The sequence below is a fragment of the Aythya fuligula genome, chromosome 10 (genome assembly GCF_009819795.1).
Source record: "Aythya fuligula isolate bAytFul2 chromosome 10, bAytFul2.pri, whole genome shotgun sequence".
NCBI lineage: Eukaryota > Metazoa > Chordata > Aves > Anseriformes > Anatidae > Aythya > Aythya fuligula.
In genome coordinates, this window is record NC_045568.1 from 4065939 (window position 1) to 4083502 (window position 17564).

General features: G+C 39.9%; 1 protein-coding gene across 10 annotated transcripts in view; it reads left to right on the forward strand.

Annotated features, from left to right (window-relative positions):
* IQSEC1 (IQ motif and Sec7 domain ArfGEF 1) overlaps positions 1–17564 on the forward strand; it is a 345052-nt gene that overhangs the window by 298637 nt on the left and 28851 nt on the right. For all 10 annotated transcript variants that reach the window (XM_032194058.1, XM_032194048.1, XM_032194049.1 and 7 more), the window contains 2 exons: positions 13343–13504; positions 16851–16973. In XM_032194058.1, the coding sequence (XP_032049949.1) occupies positions 13343–13504; positions 16851–16973 (285 nt within the window). The remainder of the gene's footprint in view (positions 1–13342; positions 13505–16850; positions 16974–17564) is intronic.

Below are 17564 nucleotides of genomic sequence, written 5' to 3' on the forward strand. Positions count from 1 at the left end.
TCCACAGAGATTGTGACATTTCAGTAACAGCTTCAGTTCCTCTCTGCGCAATGTCAGGCATTAAACCAGCACAGAACGTGATGGAGCATGAACCTGCAAGCTCTTCTCAAAAGGTAGCTGGGAAGCTTCCAGAGCTTTATTCTTGAAAAAGTTCAGGAGACTCATAAGAGTGTATCAGTAAGACTGCGAATTGCATTTTGTGAGGTAACGGAAGGGACAGAGACTGGGTTCAGGCACTTGCCAGGGTTTGCAGGTTATGATCTATTCAACACAGAGCATACCTTTTCCTTTTAGGTACGTGCTGTACAGTTGCCATAGTTTCAACTAATTTCTGAGCATTAGGCATGTAACATTAGCCCATTGGCCTTAGCACGTGAGGTATGTCACAGCATTTGGAAGTCCAAACATCTTTTGAAAAGAAAGTCTCATCCTAGACTTCGGTTTCTTGGCAGAGTGCTCTTTCACAACCAGAACAACGTGAAAGATGATTGCCCGAGCTGCCGAGACGGGCCATGAAGCGGGCCTGCACGTCAGATGGGCTGGTCTGCAAACCCTTCCCAGTTTCTATCCCGTGACAGGGCAGAAGAGGGGTGCCTACGCACAGTCCTGTGTTGCAAACTGCTTGTGCTCCTCCCATGTGACCCGCTGCACGCCCGCCCCATGTTGGGATGCTTTTTTAGTATGCTCTTCAGAGCTGGAGTCAATGCCGCAGACCCATTTTAGATGTCTTTTGATCGTGTCCTCTTTCCTGACACATTTACGATCATAAAACAGGGAGGAGTGCAGGTCTTGGCAGTGAGCTCCCGGGAGGACGTGCACTCCACCCAGGCAGAAGGACAGCAGAACTGAAAGAAGTGGCTGTGAAGCTACCTCTTACGAGGGTTTTTTTTCCAAATCCACCAGAGGAAGTTTTAGGGATGGCTTTTACAACAAGTTTGTGTTAATTTCATTGCATCTTTGAAACCTCTCTTGCAAATTAAGATCCCAAACATTAATGGACAAATAATTGTGATATTTCTTTTCGGTACATGGTCGGCTGAAATGCAGAGAATTTAAAAACTTAAAGAAGTGCCTGAATTGTAGTAGAGTAAATACTTCTGCTTTGTTCAGGGGGAGTGTTGAAAGAATAGAGTTTTCAAAAACATGGAAAGTCACTATCCTCACAGTTGAAATTTCAACAGATGCTTTATAATTTTTTTGTCTCTCCTATTACAGTAATAATTTTCAGAAGCCAGAGAGCAGTTCTCTTACAAGAGGCCTTTTATGAGAATAGCCAGTTATGGGTGGAGTAAAAATCGAGCACAACTGGTGGTCTGGTTCACTTCAATCAGCATTTTATGCAAAACTTGAGTAGCTCAGAGGTCCTTGGAGAAAGGAGAGAAAGGCAGCAGAGAAGAAACCATAGGTAACTGAAAGGCACTTTTCTAGGAGCTTTATCACTTGATCATGGAATTTGTTCCAATCTAAAACGTGGCACTCAAGTTGCAGCCTTAGTGTTGATTAAAGAAACACACATTTTTAAGGATGTTTTGTGGTACCCAGTATACTAGAATATACAGTATCCCCAAAACAGAATGATTTCTGCCAAATAATCTGCAACTAAGTAACAGCTTCTGTATGTGCTGCTATTTTTGAATGGCAGTAGTGATTTGGCTCTGTCAATAGGGTGTCCGGTTGTGTGTTACCATTCATTGACTTCCTCGGGGAAGGATTGCAGGTGCGTGCCCGGAGTTCAAGGGCTCCCGGGGAAGCTTGGTGAGGCCAGCTGTGTTGAATTAGGCATTTTCTTCAGTGCAGTCTGAAAGGGATGTAGTCTGGGAGAAATGATGCTGGAAACCATCCCTCACTTACAGGCAGAAGGAAAACACTACCTAGAAAGGTTTATTTTGCAGGCTTCAAACCCTGCCTATGCAAATCCAGACTTTGAGACTAGTTTGCTTGTAAATAAGGCTTCAAGAGGGCTTTTGACTGCTGCTTAAAAAAAAAAAAAAAAAAAAAAAAAGGGACTGTGATTTTATTCTCGTGTTTGTTTTGACTGCAGTCTGGAAATACCAGGCTTACCAGTTATTGCAGCCCAATCTGGTAGGATATTCAGGTTCCATTCTGCTACCAGTGCACTGATGGTTCGAGCAGATTAAATAGGGCAGGATGGTTTAACCTCAGCAGTCTGAAGAAACACCTCCTACCCTTGGGTCAGCTTTGCCGTCAGTAGCAGCAGATTGCAATCGTGTGCGGAGCTGTGCATGTGTAGGAAGAATATTGCCAGGCTCCCTGCTCTCGTGCCACCATTTTGGTGGCAGTAACTCTGGCTCCTTGCCAGTTATCTGGCTGTACAGATAGAGAACTGTTCTCCCTGTGTCCCCAGTCTGTTACAGCTTACTGTTTTGCAGATTTTTCTGCAACTTCCTTCCTAACAGTCTATTATCAAGGCTCCCACTCTTCCAGAATTCTCTCAGAGGTGTGCTAGTGATGGAGCTAAGAAGTCATGAGTTACTGCTTGTATTACGCAGTGATCTTCTGACCTCTAAATCTTGAAAGCCCTACCGGCTTTATTTATTTTACGGTGGTGATGATTTTATTTAAAATTTAAAAATCATTAGGGTTATGATTTGAATATTAATTCCAGGAGCAGTCTCTTTTAAGCATGTCTATATTCTTTGGAATATTAACTCAAGTATTTCTTTATTTCACTGAGCAGATACGAGAGGAATTCGCTAAGTGCTGGAGGGATTATACCAAATACAAAATTGTAAATTACAATTTGTAGAGAAATTCTTGTTGGAAATCTGAGAGGATACAAATGTACTATTTGTGACAAGGCAGGCTTGTCAATGAGCTTTTCCATGGACTTTTAACTGTTCAGCAAAGGTGTATCTTTCATTTATATGTGGATAGAGATTGATTCCTAAGTACTGATACATTCAGAAAGTACCGCAAACATTTTCTTTATTTGAAATTCATAAAAATTGTCCAGTTTTATTAAAAATAAAAAATAAAGTTTTACAATTAGCCATTAGTTTAAATATTTATGTCTATTAATTTTTTGTTTCTGCATTTACATGGATCACATGCCTAATGAATTTTGCTCAAGATGCTGAACACGCTTTGTGTATTTTTTTAGGTTTTGTGGCATTCTTTCAGCATTCTAATGTCTGGTTTGAAAATGTGTATTTTTAGACTGAACCCCTTAGAATGTTAAGTTGAAAGCTTACTGGAAACTTTGCTAATGATCTTGGGCTTTGTAAGTGCAGATTGAGTAAGAGAAAGAAGGTGCAAATCAAACTGAGTTGGGTTTCTTTACCTTTGAACTGATTCTTTTCTCTTGTCAATTGTGCTGTAATATGTTTGCTAATTTATTTTTCTGTGACTTTTTTTTTGAAAGATTCAGTAGGAATAGGAAAGGGGAAGCAGGAGGCTTTTTAAGGATTTTGCAACAGAGCCATTTGCCATCCTCGTGTGTATGCTGAAAGGGACTTCACTGTTGTTGCAACATCTGGACTGCAGATTATTCACCCACAGACAGTTCCAACAAAAATTAAAATCAAAGCACTCCATGTAGCTTGTCCTCTAACATGCTGAGGAGTTAGTAAGAAGAGAAGAATGTTCTTAGTATGACTTTCATTATTTCTAAAAACATTTAGCCCTAAGTGAGAACACCCAAAGAAAAAAAAAAGCCATGCGTGTTTTGTTTTTTTCTATGCGTGTTTTATCTTTTCTCCCCGAGGACCCGTTTTTTCCCCTCCTTTTTTCCACGATGGGTTCTTTGATTAGCATACATTGTCCTGCCCATAAGGAACAGCTGAAACGTATAACTGCAAGAATTCAACCAATAGTATCCCGAGCACTGGTTTCAAATATGGGCATAAGGATTCCCTTTATTGCCACTAAAAGGGAGGATAAACTTTACCAAATGTTGAAAACAAATCTAGCTTTTGAAAGGCTGCACTATGAGCAGCCGTAGCTGTGTGCGAATGTCCCTGGAACAGTGAAAGAGCCATTACCTCATCCTCCGCCACCAGCTCCGCCTGCCCTTAAATATTCTGGGCACACGTCTCGCTGCCGCTGCTGCGTGCCAGGAATCGGTAACCAGTTTGCTCCAACAATGCCTGGGTGGGTGCTCAGGATGTGGCCGTGCATTAGCAAATGACCCTGTGCGTGGGGGAGTTTGACTGAGCAGCAGCTCCCAGCCCTGCATCTGATGTGGCTCTGGATGCCAGAATTTTAATTCATTCTTACCCGCCCGAATCTCAAGTGACCGGATTCTGAGAATGAAAAATGTGACCAGCTGCTTTCGTGGGCATACAGCAGGAGTAGCGAGCTGGGGAGGCTGCGTATAGGAGCCTTCAGAAAAAGAGTTAAGGAAAAGAGAAGGGAGCACCAGCTCTTAGCTCCCTTTTGACAATTCAAACTGTCAACTGATTTGGGGTTTGGTGGATCTGTAAAGGAAGAATCTGAAAATCTTTGCCTGTATTTCTGCATTGCCAATTTAACAGGTACCCCTTTTAAAGTAAATGTGACCTAATGCTTCACATCTACAGTCGACAGAATTGCAAAAATTGAAGCTGAAGTACTTCTGTTATGTGTAAATGGAGTGAGGGTGTGGAAGGAGAACTTAGGGCAGGGACACTAGAAAATGTGAAGACCGGGACTGCTCCTCAATTTCAAGGAGGTAGTCATCTTCATGTCTCATATCTTAATGCCTCATTTCACAGTTGCATAAACACAAAAGCAATACTTAATCCTGGTAGATAGATCTGAGAGAACCAGCAGGTTTTTCATGTATCTTGTCTGAAAGTGGAGTGTGTTTTGTTCTGCTGGCTGCTGCAAGCTCTTTTCCCTGTTCTTTGAGAAATGCAGAGATGCAATGGGGTCAGAGAAGGTGAGAAAATCCTCACAGGATGTTTTGGTTCATTTCTTTCACATTCTCTTTCCTGTGAGGAGAGAGAAGAAAGGAAAAAAAAAAAATAACTGTGCTACAGAATCTGCTATGTGCTAGTGATGACTCAGGGCTGTTTTTACCAGCTGGGACATGTCCCACTACTGCACTGGAAGTGCTTCTGGTTCTGAAGCTTATGGCTCTTAGCTCTGCTAACTGCTTTGCTCCCCAAGGCTGATGCTTCACGTACAGAAAAACCCTACTTCTGCAATAGTTTCGCACTTTATTCTTTCCCCTTTATTAGAATGACTCGGCCTTACTCTGCTTGGATCCTTTAGGTGACTTTCAGACACCCTGCACTTGATACAGTTTTCCAATCAATCTGATTCAGGTGTTACTTTTAAGGCAAGCCTAAACATTCAGTAAGGGTGATAATGTGGCATGCATCCTTTCCTAGCACTTTGCTAGGTAACGGTCACCTAAAGAAACCGATCAGCTGGAAAGTAAGGGCAGTATTGTTTAGATACGTTATTCATTCTGTGAAAACAGATGTCTACAGAATTTCCTGTCTTTCTTTTGCTCCCACATGAAATAAAACCGGTCATTGAGATCACTTCCTAGAACATTCTTTTGTTAGTGTCAGGAGTGTAAATTAACTTTCACTGAAAGGACGTTACTCCAGGTAATTGCGTGTAATTGCAAGTAAGCCTTCGCATTCCTGGTGGAAGAGTTTTGGTTTGGTCTTCAGTGAAACAGGCAAAGTGACTGAGAAGATTAATTTCATAATTTAGTGGGGAGAACCTGTAGGGTTTCTGTCTGAGTAGTGTGAATAACTGCCTCTCTGTGGAATAAAGAGAAGCTGTGAGAAATGTGCAGTTTCTTTATTTACTTTCCTGACCCAGAGATTCTTTCCTGTAGTTACCAGAAGACTCAATTTGCAGCGTATCCTTCTTCCTCTTCATTGGACAGCTGTGTAACATAGGGAAGATACAGTCAGTTTTCTGATTTTTCTGCTTTTCAGTGCCTTTTTTTCCTTGCTGCATAGTTGAGTGAAATCCGACAAGTTGTGTTGGCACTAATTTTGGTAGTATTTTAAATATATTGTTTTCTTTCCCAGAAGGTTTAAAATAGGCATAGTGATTCTCCTAGCTCACTGTGGCAGCAGCAGGATATTGAACAAACACGAAGAAAGAAGTACAGCCATAGGGAGTAGCTGCCTGCCAAACGGAGGAGAATGTTTGATCGGCTTGTTGGTACCATGAGCTATTTAAAAAGGAGTTGACTTCTTCAGTGTAACCAAGAAAAGTCTGAGGCTCTTGCTATTAAGAGAGTCATCCCTGGAATTTAGTGTTAAGCTACTGCTTAGTTTTGTGAGAGCTGTAAATATTTCCAAAATGGGATCTTTGGTATCAAAGGCAAGGAAGATTTGGTTTGTTTATTTATTTATTTATTTAAACAAGGGCTGGCATCAGAGCTGCATTAAATTCTCCACCCCAGCATGAAAAGATTTTTTTGGCAGCAGCATGTTTGTGATCTGTTTCTGTTAGCAATGACAGCCTCTAAGAAACATTTGTAGCGCTTGTTTGCGAGATTCTCTCGGCTTATGCTTCTTTCAGGGTAGTGTGTGTGTGCAGAAGTGCAGAGGAGAAGCTACAACGAATCGATGTGCCTTCGGGTTTTTTTAATACAAGTGATTGTGCAGCTAGGTGAGGAGCTTGTCTGGATTAAACACACACACACACGAAGAAAACTTTGTCTCCTAGTTCAGTTTGTCAAGAAGTCTTAAACTAGCAAGGGGAATGAGATAAGAGATAAAGCACACACTGGCAGTGCCACTGAAGGGCTCACCAAAGCACAGCCCTCACGTTCGCGTTGTTGGTTTTGCAGTAAGTCTGGCTGTTCCAGTACTTCTGGTAGGTAACAGTAAATGCTAAATGAGTGCTGGTCTCTTCATTACCATCTAATGTCTGGCTAAAAGTTTTCCTCTGTCAAACTCCCTTTGCAGATTCATCACTGTGTTTTTGCAGAAATAGTATTTCCTAGCATTTGAAAGATAACATTTGGAGTGTCTGGATAATACAAAGCCACACTTGCCAAGTACCACTAACATTTGAAATTTGGTGTTGCTTTATGTCCAACAAGCAGCAGCAGCATGCGCTGGTGTATTTCTGACTCTGTGGCTTAAACAGCAATTTGCGTGGCTGTCCCTGCTCCTGCGCTACCCGCTGGGTTGTGTGAGCACCACTGCCTGACTCAGGAATTCAGTCATCCGACGTGGTGACCCTTCCCAGCCCAACAAGAGGAGCTGGTTCTGGCTGTGGCTTTCCTGGTTTCCTTACGTCTTTTCATGACCTGCTGTACACTAGCATTCCTCAAACTCTGGCACATCTTGAATGTCTCTGAAAACAGACTTCAAGCAGAGGAAATGTCAAACCAGTGACGGGGATGACATGATTTTGACAGCCCATATTTAATAATCTGTGGAGCTGTAGGGCTGGGTTTTGTCATTGGCAATCCAAATGTTCTGCAACAGCTATTTGGTGATTTTCTTTGCAGATTAGTGATATTTGGGGCAAATTCTCACATGGTATAAATTTTTATAACAACACATACCCTAACATGGTCTGGCAGTGGTTCCTCAGGCCACGGAAAAGTGCCTTGAGACAAATAATGACACATGCAGAATTACAGGTGTCTGGCTCACTTCTCTCCTTACAAATTTGGTCATGTCACTAAGAATATTAAGAGTACAGTGTTTTTATAAAAATACGGTGCTACTTACATATCTGTGGTTTTCACTCTAATGAAAAGAAACTTATTTTTCCCCTCTTGTACAGTTATAACTTGGATGAGTGACATTTCTTTCTTCAATATACTGGCTAGTACTATAACCCTGTCTGAGCTTTTCTCCTCTTCTACCCTGTATGACAGGAGTCCATTTTTTAAAAAGGGCTTTGTGCATCGGTTACATCAGCAAAGCTCCTGAACATACCGACCTTTTTTGGACTTTTCTAGGTCCAATTTGCATACCTGTTAAAGGGGAGAAAAAAATGCAACAACTCCTCAGCTTCAGAAACTGTAAATGCTCTGCCAGCAAACTGCTGATCTAATGAGATTTATACAAATGTCATCAAGCTGTATGAACTTCCCCTGAATTTATGCTTTCAGTACTGCATGTAGAACTTGCTGAGTAAACAAGCCATCTCCTTCTAGTAACCATAATGCCTTTTAAATTTTCTAAACACACCAGTTCAAATGAATTTAAGGGGCAAAAGAAACAGCAGTGATGTGCAGGGATTTTCTGTTGTCTTGGTTTGATGGGGGACGTTTTTTCTGTTTGTTTCTTGTTTTTGTCTTTTTTCTGTTCTCTTACCTTAGTGTTGTCTTTGTGTTAAATTTTGCTGCAGTCTTCATTCCTGAAATGTTCTTCATATTAAGAAATGACAAGAGATGGAGGAATCCAATGTGTCTTCAGAAACACACAGAGATAACGTTTTTATTGGATATGATCAGTACTCTCTAAAAGCATACTTGTTAAAATGTACACTTTTGGTTAGTTATTTTGAAGCTGCACTACTTTCTCCATTCATTTGCATTCATTCCCTAAATGTTGCTTTACATCATCCAAAAAGTCTTGCTATGAATCAGTTTCTGGTAAATTCCTTAGCCCTTTACGCAGCATCTGAAAATTGAATTTAAATATTTATTTCTATATCTTTTTCAGTCATTTTTTTCTTCCTTTCAATAGATTCCTGTTGATCTATATTTTTGAGATAGATTTTTAGCTTTATTTTAGACATGGCTGCATTGTACCAATCCTGTAAAGATGAAAAGTTCTGTAAATACGTATATCTTCAATGATGTAAGATGCTAATTTTAGAGGGTATATTTTGCTATTAGTTAATATATTCAAATCTGAAAATAAACACACAGCTTATGCAGTTTCCACTCTTGCTATTTATAGCCTCTTATCTTCCCTGCTGTTGGTAGATGTAATTAACAAGTCATCACTGGGAATTTTCCTAATCACAGAAGGCTCTTAGCTGTAACTGGAGAAGAATCTACTCTCAGTTCTGAGTAGATTTGACATGAGATGGGACAACTGGCATCAGTTATCCTTGCTTCTGCCAGTTGTCCCACCTCATGTCAAATCCATGTCCCTGTCACGTACCACTCACTTCCACATCCAGTCATGAACTTTAGGAAAATTAGGGTTTAGTGAAACCGTTTGTCCAACTAAAAATATCTGATTTTGCCAGCAATATAGTCCTCATTTGCTTGTGTTGTTTTCTCCTGCCCTCCTAGAAATCCCATCGGCTACCTGGCACACTTTGTCCTTCATTGAGAAGGAATAAACGTTTCTGGTAGTTTGGGTATAGCCAACCCCCCAACCCGCATGCCCTCCTGCTGTGTTTAGGCAATTCCTTCATACTTAGTAATATTTGAAATTTATAATGTCAGGGATGACTTAAATTTCCATGGAGCCATTTAGTTCTTCAATTTCTCTGACTCTGCAAAGAGGAAAAATATGACCTATGTTAAAAGACAGAAAGACATCCTGTATGTGCTTCTCTCTTAACCTGTTGGTAACTTCACTTTTAAGCAAAATTTGATTGGAAGTTCAGTATTTCCGATTGCTCTCACAGAGCCCCAGTCTTGTATTACTTACCTCTCCTCTCACATGCAGTGATGTCAGTCCTGGGTGGGGGCGGGAGGCAGCCTGCAGCAGCAATAAATCCCCCTGAATCTCCCTAGCTTGCAAGGTGACTAAAAACAGGAGGTTGTTTTTCCAATAAGCTGTTTGTTAACATTTAATTCCTGTTAAATTTAATTGCTTGGTCAACAGTCTAAAATGAGTTCAGTGTTTCAGATCATCAAAAACAAAAGTATGACAAAAATGTTGTCAGCAAAATAGACTGCCAAAGCAGGAGTTTCTGAGCTGAACAGGAGCTGGGGAGGAGAAGACTTTTTACTTCCTCTGAATTTTAATACCTGCAGTTAGACAGAGAAACTACATTTACTTGGAGCTTTATTTGTGCAAATTCAGATTATAACCCTTAACCTTCAGAACTCTTCTGTGAGCCAAGTAGTACTCATTTTGGTAATGGGAAAACTGGAGAACTGGTAGACTGACTTGCTCAGTGAGTGGGACACCGACAACTCCAGACCCCCACCAGCTTCCCCTGGCTACTTTTCTTCCATGCCATCCTTTAGAATATGCTATATGGGAGGCTGACGTTTCTTGGGGTGAAGTACCAAAAGACCATCCGAAGGCCCAGGCTCTGCCTGTAAGAACAATTACCGGGCTAGTGTTTGCTCCAAGAAATCCTTTATCCCTGTTGTAGCGATAAATATCAAACCTTCAAAAACAGATCAAACATTACAGAAAGTTACAGTTCTCATCTCAGAATGTAGTAGAAATTATCCACGTAAACTCTTTAATTGTTGGGTTCTTTATTTTTAGCAGTTTTTCTCTGCTGGATTAAACTACATGCTTGGCTGTTGGCTGGAGTCAACTTGCAACAAGTTCAATTGCTGTCAGTCAGATTCTCTAGGTTTGCGGTTGTTTTTTTGTAGAACAGAACAAGTAAATGCTTTCTAGTGGACAGATTTCAAAATAATATAATGCCGTTCTATTGAGCTCTAGCTGGAAAATTCAGTGGATAAGGCTGAATCAGAAAGAAAGGAAGTTAAATTGTTTACTTTCTCCATTTTGTAAATAACTCTTACATGTTTGTTAACCTGCAGTTCCTGCCACTGCTACCACAGTTTGGTTTAGCACATAGGGAAAGGGTAGTCTGAGTTCCTACAGTTTTCATTTTCATGTTATTACCATTCAGAGTTAACAGGTATTGCTGCTATGTCACAACATTTAAGACAAATTGGATCATTTCCAAATGATCCTAGACTGCAAAACTTCTTGATGCTTCACTTCGGCGTGCAGGAAGAATCAATGGGTAAAGAGCTTTTGGCTTCCGGTAGCTGAATGGATTTAAAGTCTGGTTTGGTGTCTTCAAATCGTAGAATCACAGAATATCCGAGTTGGAAGGGACCCACAAGGAGCATCGAGTCCAACTCCGGGCTGCCCAGAGGACCACCCTCGTGAGGAAGTTGTAGACCACGATGAGGTCTCCCCTCAGTCTCCTCTTCTTGTCCAACCTGGTTGGAAGTGCATTTAGACAAAGTGATTTCATATCGCTGAGCCAGAAGCAGAGCTTCGTGTGTGAAATACTTGTGTATTTCACCAGAAACCAACCTGTGTAAAATGATACAGCTGCATAGGAACTGATACCAACTACGTCATGTGTAACTTCTGTGATGATTTTAAATGTTCAGGCTTATCAGAGGGAAGGGGTAAGAATTTAAGTTGTGGTTTAGTGTCAGAAGTAATGATACAGCATTTTCTACATCTAAAGTAAAGGTTATCTTTGGATCAAGCTGTGCTTTGTGGTCGTGTTCTTTGTTTTCTGACTTGACAGTTGCTGGAGAGGAAGTCTCCTGACTTGCAGGCAAACGTAGTTTGCTTTCAAGGGGGATGGAGCAAATTATTCCTGGTTTTGTTCGATGCTGTGAATTTAAATTCAGAAAGATTAAGAATTCTGAAAACAATTCAGAATTGTATAAACGTAGCATTAACACTGCTTACATGAAAAAGGGTACTTTCTGAGTGCAAAGGAGATCATTTAGCATTACAGAATCATTAGGGTTGGAAAAGACCTCCAAGGTCATCCGGTCTAACCATCACCGTATCAATGTCACCCACTGAACCATGTCCCTAAGCACCAGGTCCAACCTCTCCTTGAACACCCCCAGGGACGGTGACTCCACCACCTCCCTGGGCAACCTGTCCCAATGCCTGACTGCTCTTTCTGAGCAGAAACGTCTCCTCATTTCCAACCTGAACCTCCCCTGGCGCAACTTGAGGCCATTCTCTCTGGTCTTATCACTAGTTACCTGCAAGAAGAAGCTGACCCCCAGCTCCCCACCCCTTCCTTTCAGGCAGTTGCAGAGAGCAATAAGGTCTCCCTGAGCCTCCTCTTCTCCAGACTAAACACCCCCAGTGCCCTCAGTCGCTCCTCACAGGACTTGTGTCCCAGGCCCCTCACCAGCTTTGTAGCCCTTCTCTGGGCACGCTCCAGGGCCTCGATGTCCTTCTTGTAGTGAGGGGCCCAAAGCTGAACCCAGCACTCGAGGTGTGGCCTCACCAGAGCAGAGTACAGAGGACGATCACCTGCCTGGCCCTGCTGGCTGCACTACTCCTGACACAAGCCAGGATGCCGTTGGCCTTTTTGTCCACCTGGCCATGCTGCTGGCTCATGTTCAGGCAAGCATCCATCAACACCTCCAGATCCTTTTCCTCTGCACAGCTTGCAAAATTGTATTTAGAAAATGACGGTGTACATGTAAAGTTCCTTCAGATGGAAAGAGCCAGAAAGCCTAATACTAGAAGCTGAGATTCAATAACTCTACATTGATTAAATTCTGTATATTCCTCTGATCTAACTAACTCTTAATAGGGTATTAAGTGTGTAATAACGTTAAAAAGTATGAGAAACTGGTTTTGTTAAGATATCCCCTTAATATATTTAAGACAAGCTATGGTTATCTGTTGTGTCACACTACTGGAAAATGCTGTGCACAGTATACTCTGTGAGGGGAATTTTACATCACTTCAAAATACAAGCAGCATTTGCCTTTGTAAGCAGCCAGTTTTATTACTAAAAACCTTTTCCCTCCTCAACACAGGTTTCTTAATACGTTATAATTAGTATTTTCAGCTTGGTTTGAGATAGGCCACATCTGGAAGTGAGGTGTAAAGAGATGTGAAAATACTCCAGAAAATACAAAGGTGCCGGTCTGAGGGAGGTAAATCTGGAGTAAGGGGTGTGGTAAAGGACATGAAAATACATGTAAATTAGATCAGAACTCTATTATTTGTAATGCTTCTTTTTTCATGACTTAATTTGGTTTTTCCCCTTATTTTTGGTATTCTTAGCTTGCAAGTTATACCTTTTCAGAGGTTTGTGTTTGATTAGCTAAACTTTTGAGAGCAGGAGTTTGAGGATGCCAGGTTTTTTTGTTTGTTTGTTTGTTTGTTTGTTTGTTTGTTTTCCTTTTTTTTTTGTTTAGTTTGGTTTTCTTTTTTCTGTTGGGCTTATCTTTTGCATGGACAAATTTTGACTTTCATGCCTGAAGCTGAAACATATAAAGCTTCTCTATGGAAAAAGAGTGTGAAGCAGGGAAATGTGTAACAGCACATGCAAAGATCTGTTTCAAAGCTAGCAAGCTATTAACAGTGAACGGTATGTTCTATGGCATGGTTGTATTTGTCCTGAAACTGTACTAGACCATACCAATAATATGCTAGTCAAAAGTGATGGCAAAATTGTTGTAAAGTTTGTCAGATGCTTCAGTGGAGAATTAAAAAAAATAATAATAATGTTTTGCATTCTCATTTCTCCTCAGAAAACCTGAGAAAGGAGTCCAGTACCTAATTGAGCGAGGTTTTGTGCCCGACACTCCAGTTGGTGTTGCCCACTTTCTCCTGCAAAGAAAAGGTCTCAGCAGACAGATGATTGGAGAATTTCTGGGCAATCGACAAAAACAGTTCAACCGAGATGTATTAGAGTAAGTATTTTATGTGGGGAGGAGGTAAGTGTATTTCAATCTTCAAGGTGTTTCATCATGCTAGAGGAAGTTTTGCACTGAATGTTTGGCCCATCTCTCTGGATATTGTTCTGAAGGAGGGTGAAACTAGACTCTAAGGATTGAAAATGAAAGCATGAATATAAGTGAATATTTATTTCTCTGCTCTCCAGCTGAGCTATTGTTTCTTTTATTGACCCAGAAAGATTTATATTCTCTGTAGTCGTGTACATTTACTCCAAATTTATGCTTTAATTTCACTGGTGTTAGAGTACGTTATTTCAAAGTCTTTTCCTTAGTCAGGCTCTCTAATATGAATGAATGAAACAAAATTGTTTTATATGCAGCATAAGGCTTCATTAGTAACAGAATATGAAAATAATTTTTACAACTAAATGGCTCAGATGTTAGATAAACAGGGATTTCACCATGTATAGACAAGATCTATGCAAAATAGTCTTTTTCAAAAGTTTAGATAAAAACGATTTGAAAAAAATAGAAGCAGAAAACTAGACATTTAGCAGATTGGTCTTAAATTTCTAGTCCTTATATTACAAGTAGACCAAAAAAGAAATCGCCTCATTTGAAGAGGCTGTTCATTTAAAACATCTGTTCTTTGGGGTTTTTTTAACGTATGATACATTGACCTGTAAACATGAATACATCACAGCCCAGTTTTGTTCAAGGTATTTGGAAATTTAGTTATTTGCTTAACAGGACTGCTGAGAATGAAAGAAAAAAAAAAAAAAAGAAAAACCAATCCCACAACACTGTGCACATTACGGAAGACTAGGAGGAATTCTGAGCACAATTTTTACCAGAGTCTACTAAAAGCTGTGTCTCAATTTGCATTAATCTATGGCCATGGCCCTTCCTGAGGACTGAATGTTTCTTGATACTATTGATACCTCTCAGAATTGTTAAGGTTATGGTATTGTGGTACAAAATGTGTGCAAATGCCTTATATTTTCTTTGCATTTTTGTTACAGTCTGCTTTGAGTGGCTTCATACTGTAAACATGTTGGTTGTATTCCATACAGTCATCCAGATCTTATTACTACACTGTCAGAACTTATCTATTTCAAATGCAAGCCTGAACACTATATTAATATGCTTAATGGCACATATCCATGTGCCATAGATGCTTTTTAGAGATCTTCTGGTTTGTTCCTCTGTCTTACTCAAGGCTGCCTTCTTCTATAGTACCACGCCCAGCAGGAAGCAGTGGTAGAGGCAGGGGGCTGGCACAGCCACTTAATGTTGCCCTGGCCAATAAGTGGAGCATATCAGACATGCTTCTGGAGCCACTGCTGTTCTGCAGTGAGCCTCAGCTTTCCCTGCCTGACCGAGGACTACCTGATGCAGTAGAGATGTAGCTGAGAATCTGGCCTTTTACTGGGTCTTGACTTTGCATTAGATAACAAAATATAGTCACTTACTCAAAGGAAGAATAAAATAAAATCTTCATGAAGAATGCTGCTAAGAGCAAAAGGAAAATGTGATGTTCTGTTGCTGTGTTCACTCCATTATTCCAGTTCATTCCACCGCACGGTTATGTGTAAGAGTGAAGGGAAACAGTACAGTAGAGATTCAAGGCACTTGTAGGTGTCTTGCCCCACCGAATGGTATGTTCCCCCCTTGCCTAAATTTTGTAAAGAGGTAGGAAGCAGGAGATAGATCCCAGGAAGAAGGTTCAATTACATGTATTTGCCAGGCTGCTTCTTGCTTTCACATGTCTGCAAGATGCAGCTCTAATAGTAAAGATGTGTCTTCAGCACAGGCTTACTCACCCACAGTACATACGTAGCCCAGATCTCCTGCAGTGTCTAGAGTCTATAATCATGTTTTCTTTATCATTATTATTATGATATAATTTATTAAGGGTTATCATTTTGTTAACCATTGTTAACAGAATGTTAACAAGTATTCCTGATATTACTACCTTCATGATTTCATTTGCTGTAGACCTAACCAAAATAATTACTTTTTTATTATTATTTATTTATTTTTTTTGTCATGACATAGCCACTAGAGACATTTTGCTTGCTATTTTAAAATATTCGCAGAACAGTACTGGTTCCAGCTAGGAACATTGACCATGGTGGTGTATCTACTGTCTCTGTAGTTCGTATAAAGAAGATTGCCCCCTCCCTGTTACGCTGTTGGCAGCATGTTTCTGGAGGTCCTTAATTGCTTTAATTACTGCAGTTTGACTCCAGCTTGTCTGCACATGTGCTATACATCTTTAAAGGAGAAAAGACCTTTTGAAAGTGTTACAGAACTTATAATAGGTGGGAAGACAGTGAACATTATTGCAGAATTGATAATAGGTTTTTAGGTGTGGGTTGTAAAGGGCGTGAGAAATACCAAGGCTGTTTGTTTCCTTTCACTTCTGCATAAAAGAAAAAATATACAAGGTAAAGTGAATAAATTGCTTTAGTATTAATCTATGGTAGCTATAACATTACTAGCAAAAATATGAGCTACTCTAATTTATCATTGTAAGCTATACATATAAGAAAAGGCTTTTAAAACTGGATTGTGCTTTCTTTCTGTGGTTTCTGCATTACAGTGTTGTTACTTTCAGTGATTCATGCCTGCTTATTCAAAAACTAAAAGCAAAGTTTAAACAAATGAAATTTATAAGCTTCTGATTTTAAAGTAGTCTTTAAACAGTGTTAGAATGACATTGTTCGCATTGTTAATTATATTAAACTTGTTCCTTTTTATTTTTTGTCAGCACTGTATTTTCAGAGCAAGAAAGTAATTATTCCTATATAAATATTAACTGAAAGACATGGTAAATATGGGGAGATGAGAATTACAGTAACGATAAAAGCATATCAAGACAAGATTAATTTTTCTTCTCAGTATTTAAGAACATTCCTGGACATAACTGTTTGGTACATATTATTGTGCTTGCTGCGAGCTGCTTGAAATTTGGCATTTCAAGTGGTATAAATTCCTTTTTTATTAGCGTTGTAGGCATTGACTAGTATTAGTTGATTAGCCTGAAAGCACAAACCCAATAATTATTCCTGGCAGTGGCATGTGACTTAAGTTGGACAGACATTTGTCATTGCAGTAGCTCTGCTGTTAAAAAAATATATAAATAATTTATTTTTATTTTCTGCTTACATGTACACATTCTCACTGATCTGTTCTTGTTCACCTACAATTATTGCAGCTGCTGCTGCAGGTTTCAAAAATCTCCATGAATCACTGCAATCGGTGGAAAATTGCAAGGTTTTTTTGGTCTCAAAATTTTACTTTCGGTAATGCACTGTTAGAAATGGAAAGACCCAATGGCAATATGTTTTTATCCTAGCTGTGTTGTGGATGAGATGGACTTCTCAACAATGGAACTGGATGAAGCACTCAGGAAATTTCAGGCTCACATCCGTGTTCAAGGAGAAGCCCAGAAAGTAGAACGGCTCATTGAAGCTTTTAGGTATGATGCTGAAACAAATTATTCAGTCACCAGAAACCTGCTATTGTCTAGCTGTCAAACTGGAGAACTGGGGAAGCTGAGTATATCTAGGTTATTTTCTTTCTTATTTGCACTGTCCTTGTGAGCTACATATAGTCTCAAATACAGCATGGTATTTGTGGTGGTTTCACTAGATAGGAAATGTAGGGGTTTTTTGCTGGTGCTATTCATGGATGTTATTTGCATTGATGTGGAAGGCTTCTCAACTGAACGTTCTTTCTTGTATCAGCTGAAGAGAAATTTCAGGATTTTTTGAATGTCTAGCAATGTATTTGCATATGATAGTTTATGTGAGTGAAATTATGACCATTTACCTTTCAGAGTATATATGCTTTCAACCTTTCATTAATCATTTCAGCAATAGTAGAATAAATAGCATTAATTTATTAATACCAACCAAGCATACATTATCCAGGGCAGGAGATGTAAATCAGCATGTGACAGTAAGCTAAAATCAATGCTGTATTCTTATCTGGTGTCAATGGGTGTTACCGAAAAAAATTAAAAAAAAAGAATATTGAAGTTATTGTAGCTCAGGGTCTGCACTAAGAG